This window comes from Notamacropus eugenii, chromosome 5, assembly GCF_028372415.1.
Source record: "Notamacropus eugenii isolate mMacEug1 chromosome 5, mMacEug1.pri_v2, whole genome shotgun sequence".
Taxonomy (NCBI): domain Eukaryota; kingdom Metazoa; phylum Chordata; class Mammalia; order Diprotodontia; family Macropodidae; genus Notamacropus; species Notamacropus eugenii.
This window is the reverse complement of record NC_092876.1, coordinates 384956015-384968067: the sequence shown is the minus strand read 5'-3', so window position 1 is coordinate 384968067 and position 12053 is coordinate 384956015. Positions and strand designations below refer to the sequence as shown.

The 12053-nt window shown below is 39.0% G+C and overlaps 1 protein-coding gene across 1 annotated transcript in view; it reads right to left on the bottom strand.

Moving 5' to 3' along the window:
* Positions 1-12053, bottom strand: part of ANOS1 (anosmin 1) — a 253812-nt gene that overhangs the window by 107204 nt on the left and 134555 nt on the right. The window contains exon 3 of the mRNA XM_072614427.1: positions 7575-7637. Coding sequence (XP_072470528.1) covers positions 7575-7637 — 63 coding nt within the window. The remainder of the gene's footprint in view (positions 1-7574; positions 7638-12053) is intronic.

Here is a 12053-nt window from a genome sequence, read left to right as displayed (position 1 = left end):
CACATTCTCACTCTCCCTCCCTCTCCATCCACTCTCATTGAGAAGGCAAGCAATTTGATGTAGGTCATACATGTGTAGCCATGTAAAACACTTCCATAACAGTCATGTTGTGAAAGACTAACCACACTTCCCTCTATCCTGTCCTGCTCTTGATTTATTCCATTCTCTCCCTTGACCTGCCCCCCACAATAATGTTTGCTTCTGATTACCCCTTCCCCCAATCTGCTGTCCCTTCTATTATCTTCTCTCTCCTATCCCTTTCCCCCTTGCATACCTGCGGGTTAAGATAGATTTCCATACCCAATTGAGTGTTTAAATTTACTTTTTTAATTTACTTATTTAACTTTTAACATTCATTTTCACAAAATTTTGGGTTCCAAATTTTCTCCCCATTTGTCCCCTCCCCCACCCCAAAACACCAAGCATTCTAATTACCCCTATCACCAATCTGCCCTCTCTTCTATCATCCCTCCCTTCCCTTGTAGCCATCTTCTCTTTTGTTCTGTAGGGCCAGATAACTTTCTATACTCCTTTACCTGTATTTCTTATTTCCCAGTAGCAAGAACAGAACTCGACAGTTGTTCCTAAAACTTTGAGTTCCAACTTCTCTTCATCCCTCCCTCCCCACCCATTCCCTTTGGAAGGCAAGCAATTCAATATAGGCCATATCTGTGTAGTTTTGCAAATGACTTCCATAATAGTTGTGTTGTTTAAAACTAACTATATTTCCCTCCATCCTATCCTGCCCCCCATTACTTCTATTCTCTCTTTTGAGCCTGTCCCTCCCCAAGTGTTGACTTCAAATTGCTCCCTCCTCCCATTGTCCTCCCTTCCATCATCCCCCCCACTCTGCTTATCCCCTTCTCCCCCACTTTCCTGTATTGTAAGATAGGTTTTCATAACAAAATGAGTGTGCATTTTATTCCTTCCTTTAGTCGAATGTGATGAGAGTAAGCTTCATGTTTTTTCTCTCACCTCCCCTCTTTTTCCCTCCACTAAAAAGTCTTTTGCTTGCCTCTTTTATGAGAGATAATTTGCCCCATTCCATTTTTCCCTTTCTCCTCCCAATATATTTCTCTCTCACTGCCTAATTTCATTTTTTTTAAGATATGATCCCATCCTATTCAATTCACTCTGTACTCTCTGTCTCTGTGTGTGTGCATGTGTGTGCATGTGTGTGTGTGTATGTGTGTGTGTGTGTGTGTGTGTGTGTGTAATCCCACCCAGTACCCAGATACTGAAAAGTTTCAAGAGTTACAAATATTGTCTTTCCATGTAGGAATGTAAACAGTTCAACTTTAGTAAGTCCCTTATGGCTTCTCTTTGCTGTTCACCTTTTCATGCTTCTCTTCAGGCTTGTGTTTGAAAGTCAAATTTTCTTTTCAGCTCTGGTCTTTTTATCAAGAATGCCTGAAAGTTCTCTACTTCATTGAAAGACCATTTTTTCCCCTGAAGTATTATACTCAGTTTTGCTGGGTAAGTGATTCTTGGTTTTAGTCCTAGTTCCCTTGACTTCTGGAATATCATATTCCATGCCCTTTGATCCCTTAATATAGAAGCTGATAGATCCTGTGTTATCTTGATTGTATTTCTGCAGTATTTGAATTGTTTCTTTCTAGCTGCCTGCAATATTTTCTCCTTGACCTGGAAACTCTGGAATTTGGCCACAATGTTCCTAGGAGTTTCTCTTTTTGGATCTCTTTCAGGTGGTGATCAGTGGATTCCTTGAATACTTATTTTGCCCTCTGGTTCTAGAATCTCAGGGCAGTTTTCCTTGATAATTTTATGAAAGATGATGTCTAAGCTCTTTTTTTGATCATGGCTTTCAGGTAGTCCCATAATTTTTAAATTGTCTCTCCTGGATCTATTTTCTAGGTCAGTTGTTTTTCCAATGAGATATTTCACATTCTCTTCCATTTTTTCATTCTTTTGGTTTTATTTTGTGATTTCTTGGTTTCTCATAAAGTTATTAGCTTCCATCTGTTCCATTCTAATTTTGAAAGAACTATTTTCTTCAGTGAGCTTCTGGACCTCCTTTTTCCATTTAGCTAATTCTGCTTTTGAAAGCATTCTTCTCATTGGCTTTTTGAACCTCTTTTGCCAATTGAGTTAGCCTATTTTTAAGGGTGTTATTTTCTTCGGTATTTTTTTGGGGTCTCCTTTAGCAAGGTGTTGACCTGCTTTTCATGCTTTTCTTGCATCTCTCTCATTTCTCTTCCCAGTTTTTCCTCCACCTCTCTAACGATTCTCAAAATTCTTTTTGAGCTGTTCCATGGCCTGAGCTCATTGAATATTTATATTGGATGTTTGGGAGACAGAAGCCTTGACTTCTATGTATTTCCCTGATGGTAAGCATTGCTCTTCCTCATCTGAAAGGATGGGAGGAGATATCTGTTCACCAAGAAAGTAACCTTCTATGGTCTTATTTTCCCCGCCTTTTCTGGGCATTTTCCCAGCCAGTTACTTGACTTCTGAGTGTCCTCTCCACTCCCACCTCACCTCCAGATCCACCCAGCCAGTGCTTGGGGCTGAGATTCAAATGCTGCTTCCCAGCCTCAGGGCTTTGGGTGGGGGTGGGGCTGCTATTTAGTGTGAGATTAAGTTCAGGTGGTCAAGTGGAGGCAGGGCCACCACTTGGGGCTTAGTTCCCTCAGGGGGTTTACGTGGAGACCTTCAACAATGGATCCGAGCTCCTGCCTGCTTTGGGAGCCCTTGTCTGCTGCTGCCTCAGCTGCTGCCTCCCGAGGGGGCCTGAGTTATGGGGACACACCACTCCCCTCTCGGTGAGCTGAGAAGACCCTCTCACTGACCTTTGGCACCTGTGGGTGGAGGGACCTTCAGGGCTGCTGGAGATTCTGTCCTTGAAGCCTGCTCAGATCTGCTCCCCTCACAGCCCATGGCCAAGGAAGGGCTGGGCTCTGCTCCAGTCCGGTGCTTGACGGACCTTTTGGGTCAGTTTTTCAGGTCTCTCTGGAACAGAAATCTCCTCCACTCCATTGTTCTGTGGCTTCTGCTGCTCCAGAATTTGTTGGGAGTTCTTCTTTACAGGTATTTTACGGACTGTGGGTTTGGAGCTAGCATATGTGTATCTTTCTACTCCGCCATCTTGGCTCCTCCCCTGAGTGTTTAAACTTATTGAGGAAGGAAGAAGAATGTCCTGGAAGTCCATAGACTACATTTATCAGAATCTTGATTGAGTGGTAAGTGAGTATTGAATGAACCTTAAAGGAGGAGAGGTTACTGGGTAATGGTGGTGGTCAGAGAGTCTGGAAGTCGCAGTGAAGGAAGAAGGTATAAACTGACTCTCCCACTTTAACCAGGGAGTCTGAGTGAATGAGTCAAAATGTAACTGGCTCTGGAGAGGGTAGCCAAGGAAGCTGTGTTATCAAGGAGACAGGTCTCAGTGAGTAGAAGGTGGAAGAGAGGAAAAGGTTTAAGATACAATCAAGTTTGTTATCTATGGTTCAGAAATTCCAAAGAGCAGTGTCAAAGGCTTAGATAACTTAGAGCTTGAGTTAAGGGGGATGGGAATAAGGGAGTAATTAGTGGAGGATGGAAGATAGGGCCTCAGCAATGAAAACCAGATATTCTGAATGATTGGATCGGATAGTATTATAGGTTAAAAGTATATTAATCATTGAAGACTGAGTTCAGGTACATTATGATTTTGTACAGAGGTTCATCTTCAAGTAGTACTATCTTAGGAGATAAGATAAGTATGGGTTGCTAGAAATGGGGCACATATATAGATTTTCCTGGCAGGGACAAAGTAGGCTTTGGGCCACAGATGGTGATAGAAGAGCAAGGCAAATTTAATTACATTGTGATAAATGGTTTCAGAACTGGAGGAGAAGAGACAGCTAAAGGTTGAGAGTGAAGGTAGGCACTCCTGAGACTTTCTTAACATAGTGGTCAAGTCAACAAGAATTTATCAAGCACTTACTTTGTGCCAGCCACTCTACTAAGTCTGGGACTACAAACACAAAAAGAAACATAGTCCTTGCCCTCAAGGAACTTATATTCTAATGGATGGAGGAAGATAACGTATTTTTTTTTAAAAAGAAGAAGCAGAAAAGAAGAGGGAGAGAAAAGGCACAGTGCAGGGACAAAGTCCAGAGAGTAAGGAGTAGTATCTGTAGAGGAATAAAGAATAACTGGTCTGTGCACTTTCCTTAAAATAGGAGTTCTGGGAGGAATCAACCAATCAGACGAACAACCCAGGAGCAGAGTATATTTCCAGTGTGAGAAGATATGGGGTGAAGTACACTCCCAGGTGGGGAAGTTATAGGGGCAGACTGAACTTCCAGAGTGAGGAGGCTGCTGTGACTAGGTGGAAATAGTCCAAAAAGTCAGGAATGTAGTTTAGGGAAGGATGAAGGTCCTAGAAAGGCAATCACCAATCAGGAAAGGAGGGCCCCAGAGCCATAGAAACTCTTGGGCTCTCATACAAGACACTATGTCTTTTAGTGCACTCTCAGGTCACAAGACTTTTCAGGCTGCTAATATCCTATTGTTGACTCACATTGAACTTGAGATCAATTAATATCTCTAAATCTTTCCAAATTGCTTCTAATCATATTTTCTCATTATTAAATGAAATTTTAATAACCCACATGTAATAATACATCTATCAGTACTGAATTTCATCTTATAATGTTAAGGTCAAAATTTGAACCTGTCAAGATCTTTTGGATCCTGTCATTTAAACTTATCCCTCCTGGCTTCATGTCATCAGTATATTTGTTAAGTATATTCTCTATGCTTTTAACTAAATGGTCAATGACAACTTTAAATAGCATAAAGTGAATCAAGCATATCCCTGGGACATTCCACTAGACCCTTTCTATCAAATTCAATTGATGTTGATTCGTTAAGGATTACTTTTCAGATCTGTTCATTCAGCCAATTTCAAATCTCCTTAATTGCATAATATGATGAGGAGGAGGAGGGGGAGGATGAGGATGACAATGTTGGGGTAGCTATGTGGCTCAGAGGATAGAGGATGGACCTGGAGTCAGGAAAACTCATCTTTATGAGTTCAAATCTGGCCTCTGATACTTATTGGGCAAGTCACTTAAACCTGTTTGCCTCTGTTTCCTCATCTGTAAAATGAACTGGAAAAGGAAATAACAAACCATTCCAGTATCTTTGCCCATAAAATCCCAAATGGGGACATGAAGAGTCAGATACAATTTAAAAAGTCAATGAACTGATGATGGTTGTGGTGGCAGTGATGATGATAATGACAATTTATATAGCATTTCAATGTTTGCCTTAGTTTCCAAATATTTTCTCAATTTATCTTCACAGCAACTGTGGGAATTAAGTATTATTATTATACCTATTTTATAAATGAGAAAAGCTAAGACAGATAGAGGTTAAGTTCCTTGCCCAGGGTCACTCAAGTAGTGTTTGAACTTAGGTCTTCCTGAGCTATACTCATCTAATTTAGCACCTACTTTGAAAGATGATTGAAAAATCAAATGATATATTAACAAAACACAGCACAGTGCCTGACATGCAGAAGGTGCTTATTCCCTGCCCTATCCTCCAGTCTACATTTCTCCACATTGTCTGAAATAATGACATGAGAGACTGTCAGATGTTTTTTTAAAAATCTAGGCAAATTATATCTGTGGTATGTTAAAACACACATACACACCAGAAGTAAAGAGATATACAAAGTTATAACATTGATCTTGTCATTGCCCACAAATATTCCATGCCTATGTTAATGAACTCTGAAATTTCTTTATCTGACTGCAATCTGTGGTCATTCCACCTCTCACTCTGCCTTGATAATGTAAATCCCATTCTTCATTCTTACCATTACCTTCATTATTTCTACCTTCCAGTTCTTTCCTAAGACACCAGTCCTCCAACGGCTACTCTCTCTTCCCTTCCCCATCTTGATCCCCAGGCAAACCAATCCAGTTCTACGTTATCCTCTTTCCTTGAATCCCTTACTCCTTTATTCTACAGAAGATCACAGAAAAGATAGGGCAATAATTTCCATAAGATAAGAGAATCCTGAATTTAGGGTAGACACAACTTCAGCCTTTGTCCCTGTGTCTGTCTCTCTCTTTTTCTCTCTTTATGTCTGTCTCTCTATCTCTATCTCTCTGTCTCCCTCTTTCTCTGTGTCTGTCTCTCTGTCTCTGTCTCTGTCTCTCTCACACACACACATACACATCCCTTATGTCCTTGGCAAATAGGATTTTGAAAATTCAACTACATTGTTACAAATAAAAGCATGAAATCATTCAAACTCCTAATATAATTATAGCTCCTCAAGGCTGAAATAGTATAATGAATGGCAGAGGGCAGGAGCAAGCATTAGTTCTATCGATTTGGCTATTGATAGAGATACAGGGATTTGGATTGAGGAAGACATGTATTTGAATCCTGCTTTAGACACACGCTAGCTAACTTAAGCAAGTCACTTAAACTCTCTGGACCTCTGTTTTCTCATCTGTAAAATGAGGATCATAATAGAATCTATCTTACAGATTATTGAGAGGATCAAATGAGTTAATACATGTAAAGCACTCTGCATACCTTAAAGCGCTGAATATGCTGACTACTATTGCTTATCATTATAATTATAGTTGGAGTCCCAAGCTTACTATAGTGGTTTATTTCTAACTTGAATACTTAAAGGCATATTTTCATTTCATTACCAAATCTCTCCAGTGATATATAATAAGTAAAGTAACTATAGTAAACTCAAATAAATGAAATAAAATTAAGGATCCTGGGTGAATGCTTAAAAGCTAGAGCTGTATATAGAAACCAGCTAAACTGAACTCTTCTGTGCCTGAGAACGTCAGCCTTTGAGATGAGCTGAACAGCAAAGACTAGATTAGTGCTACATTGCCCCAAATAGTTGAATAATAGGGACTTTTTTAAAGTATTATTTGGCTTGTGTTTCTTTGGTCAGTGACTGGAATGTGAATAGCAGGACTTCTTTTTAAGGGCAAAGACAGTGGGCATCATAGCCAAAGTGAAGACTGCAGTGGTAAACAGGGCTGGACTTGGAAGTCAGGAAAGAACTAGCTGGGGTTCAGTTCTGATTGAACAGTTTTTAGTTGTGTCATCTTGAGAAGGTCACTGTCCTTCTATGAGAATTAGTTTCTCTGTTTAAAATGGGGACAATGCTTGCATTATCTACCTAACAGGATTCATGTGAGGAAACGTACTTTAAAAAATTAAAACTTTAAACTGTAACATAAATTATTAAATAAAATGATTTATTATTACTAAACAAAAAGACCAAGCAGACAAAATTTGCTTTTGGCAACTATTCCCTTTCCACATACCTACTTACTATTTAGACTTCCTTGTCATTTCATGAAATGGATTGAGGAGCAAAGTTTCCATCTTTTTTTGTTTGTATGTTTGTTTGACAGAGATTAGAAAACATACTGCCCTCCCTAGTCCACCCTCAGACTAAAAAAGAAAATAAAAATCTCCTTCTTTCAAAGTCATGATTTGTCTGAGAATCTTTCACTTTAATTTTCATATCAAAAACTTCTAGGGCTAAAACTATGATACAGTTTAGATGGTGGGCATACCTCACAAAAACTTTGGCATTGGTTTTTCTTTAGTTCCCATGATTCTTTGCAGGGTTCCAGGCACTAGGAGGAAATGGAAAAAGTATACATTAGGATCAAAGCAAGAAATATTGCCAACCTGAACATTTTTTTTTACACCTTAACTGCATCTAATTAAGTTTATAAAATATAATATAAGCTTATAAAAAAGTTCATAAAACCATTTTCTTGAGTTTGGTATTAATACTTCATTCAATGTATAATAAATAAAAACACACTTACTAAAATTGACCAGAGAATCAAGAGTACTTAGATAAATGATAAGACCAGTGCTTCAGAAATTTCACCGTAAAGCACACCTATTAATATAGGCTCTGATTCTCCTATACAGTGGAGATTTATTCATTGGGTTACAGATATTAGAACTGCTTCCTGAGGGTTGCTAGACTGAGTCTTAGGAGAATAATGTACTCTTGTTGAAGAATACATCCCTCTGTAGTCTTTGACATAAGCTAAAAGACCTGTTTGGTGGTGGTAGTTGTGATTATTTTTCATTGCTATATATTTTCTCCTGCTTTTTAGAATACCTCCTTTACTTTTGACTTTATGTCTTCTTTTGGAGTGCAGAAAGTTTTGGAAGAGGGAATTTCTCCCTTCCCTCACACCAAGGAGCAGTAATAGCTACTTACTGGACAAGTACATATCAGTGGTAGACCTGTGCTTGTGTGTAGCCTGAGATGATGAGCTCAAGGAAAGTGTTTCTGTATGTTAACATTTCATGTAGTGGATGGTGGGATTCTCAATTCCCCAGAAAGCATGGTCCCATAAATTGGTCTTCAAGCTAGGGAAGTTAAATTTCCTGGGCAGCACCCACTTTGGGAATTGCCTTGTAGTTAGATTCAAATATGAGAGTTCTTTGAGGTTGAACTTTTGGGCACAAGCCCACAAGAGGTAGAAGATTATTTCTTCAATAACATGTTCTAAAAAAATGGAAGAGAATCAGGGGTGAAGCCAAAATAGTGAAGTAAAAGCAGGGACTTCCCTGAGCTCTCCAAGACCTCTAAATACCTGTAAAAATGACTCTAAACAAATTCTAGAACTACAGAACTCACAAAATGACAGTGTGAAACAAATCCTCAGCCCAAGATAACCTAGAAGGTCATCAGAAGGACCTTTTGCAGTGAGTAGGGAGTGGAACACAGTCTGGCATGGACGGGACCAGCAGAAGCTGACAGTAGCAGGCCTCAGGGGACTGAATCTTTGGCATCTTTGGCAGTTTCCAGACTTCTTGGCCCAGGATGCCAAAAAGGTTAGTGGGAGAGCTCCATGGCACCAGGGTAAGAGAGGAGCTCAAGGTCTGGCCAGTCCGGTCCCAGCCTCAGGGCAGTGTGGGGTGGGAGGATGGCAGCAGTGGTAGTAGCCAAAGCAGTGGCAGAGGCTGCTTCTGGAGCTCTGGGTCCACAAATAGTGGGGAAGCAGAGAACTACCTTGACAAAGAGCTCAAAAATCATGGAAATGGCTGGGGAAATGAGCAAAAACGGGAAAAAGAATCAGACTACAGAATCTTACTTTGGTGACAAGGAAGATCAGAACATATAACCAAAGGAGGACAGCAGAGTCAAAGCTCCTACATCAAAAGCCTCCAAGAGGAATATGAATGGGTCTCAGGTCATGGAAAATTTCAGAAAAGATTTTGAAAATCAAGTGAGAGAAGTAGAGGAAAAATTGGGAAGAGAAATGAAAGTGATACAAGAAAATCATGACAACTGAGTCAACAGCTTGCTAAAGGAGACCCAAAAAAACACTGAAGAAAAGAATATCTTTAAAAATAGACTAACCCAAATGGCAAAAGAAGTCCAAAGAACCAATGACAAAAAGAATGCAGAATTAAAAAGCAAAATTGGCCAAATGGAAAAGGAGGTCCAAAAGGTCATTGAAAAAAATAATTCCTTCAAAATTAGAATGGAGCAAATGGAAGCTAATGACTTTATGAGAAATCAAGAAATTATAAAACAGAACCAAAAGAATGAAAAAAAATAGAAGACAATGTGAAATATCTCACTGGAAAAACCCCTGACCTGGAAAACAGATTTGGGGAGATAATTTTAAAATTATTGGACTACCTGAAAGCCAAGATGAAAAATGGAGCCTAACCATCAGCTTTCAAGAAATTATCAAAATAACTGCCTTGATATTGTAAAATAGAAATTGAAACAATCCATCAATCACCTCTGGAAAGAGATACTAAAAGGAAAATCAGGAATGTTGTAGTCAAATTCCAGAGTTTCCAGGTCAAGGAGAAAATATTGCAAGCAATCAGAAAAAAACAATTAAAGTATTGTGGAAATACAATCAGGATAACAGAAGATCCAGCAACATCTACATTAGGGGGTTGAAGGGCTTGGAATACGATATTTCAGACATCACAGGAGCTAAGATTAAAACCAAGAATCACCTACTCAGCAAAACTGAATATAATGCTTCAGAGGGGAAAAAAATGGACATTAAAGGAAATGGGGAACTTTCAGTGTTCTTGATGAAAAAACCAGAGCTGAATTAGAAAATCTGACTTTCAAATACAAGAATCAAAAGAAGCATATAAAGGTAAACAGGAAATAAAAATCATAAGAGACTTCTTAAAGTTGAACTGTTTAAATTCCTACATGGAAAGATAATATTTGTAACTCAGGAGACCTTTCTCAGTATTAGTTGGAGGAAGAGGAGTAGTTGGAGGAGATAGATAAATAGACAGGTATATAGATAGATAGATGGATGGATGGATGGATGGATGGATGGATGGATGGATGGATGGGGGACACAGGGTGAGTTGAATATGAAGGGATGATATCTAAAAAATAAAATTAAGTGGTGAGAGAGGAATACATTAGGAGAAGGAGAAAGGGAGAGATGGAATGGGAATGGGGTAAATAATCTTACATAAAAGAGGCAATAAAAAGCTTTTACAATGGAGGGGAAGAGGGGGGAGTTGAGAAGGAATGAGTCAACTTTCCTCTCATCATATTTGGCTTAAGGAAGGAATAATATACACACTCGATGGAGTATTTTGCCCTATAGGAAAGTAGGGAGTAAGGGGATAAGATGGAAAGGAGAAAGATAGAAGGGAGGGAAGATTGGAGGAGGTGGTAGTCAGAAGCAAACACTTTTGAAGAGGGACAGGGTGAAAGGAGAAAATAAAATAACTGGGGGGTGAGATAGGATGGAGAGAAATATATAGTCTTTCATAAAATGACTATTATGGAGGTGTTTTACATAACTATATAAGTATAACCTGTATTGATTTGCTGCCTTTCTCAATGGGAGTGGACAGGGAGGGAAGAAGGGAGAGAATTTAGAACTCAAAGTTTTAAAAATTAAATGTTAAAAAACTGTTTTTACATGCAACTGGGAAATGAGATTTGGGTATAGAAATCTATCTTGTCCTTCAAGAAACCAAAAGGGAAGGAATAAGGCAGAGGGATGATAAAAGGGAGGGCAAACTGGGGGAAGGGGCAATCAGAATGCATGCCACCTGGGGTGGGGGGAGGGGAAAGATAGGGAGAAAATTTTGAACTCGAAATCTTGTGGAACTGCATGTTGAAAACTAAAAAATAAAGAAATAAATTTAAATCTTAAAAAAAAAGAAAAGGAAGAGAATCACTCAGAAGCTAAAGAACTAAAACCAAAGCATGGAGATGAAGAGACAAGAAATCTGGACCTTGATATAACTACTATCACCATGAGTTTGTCAGATAGTAAATTCAAGTAAGTCCATGCAAATAGGAATGTATATTTGGAAGCCCCCAAATTGTTTTTGAGGTACAGTGTGTGTCTAATGGGCTATTTGAAAGCTTTAAATTTCTTTATGTAACCCTATGAGTCCTTTTCCAGTACATTTTCTGGAAATGGGGAGGAAGAGGCACATAATAAATCCTGTCCCATACCTGATACACATATTGTACATTAAGAGATTATAAGACTTGAGAATAGGCACATTTGGAAAATTTTAGACATGAACTTATTCTGTTTTATTTCAGTGATTTCCTCAGACTAAACTCTGTTGAAAGTGTAATAAAGCAAAGGGAGAAACTGACTCTATTTGGTTCGGGTTGCCAGGACCAGATCTAGATTGTGTGAAACCAGAATCATTAGGGAGCAGTAGATGATATGTTACATTGCTTTGGCAGAATGGTAGTAGATAAAAGATTATTAGGAGAGACTAGAAGCAGGGAGATAAATTAATAAGCTATTACAGTAGTCCTGAGAAGAGTGATGAGAACCAGAAGAAAGGTGGTGGTTGTGTCAGGAAGGAAAAGAAGACAAATTCAAGAGAGGTAGAGATATTGTGTAGGTAAAACTGAAAAGGTTTAGCAACTTCCAGAATAGAAGGGAGACAGAGGGAGGGTAGAAGCACAAAATAACACTAGGGTTTTGAACTTAAATAACTAAAACAATAATAGCATTCCCAGCAGAAATAGGGAAAGTAGGAAGATGGAAACATAA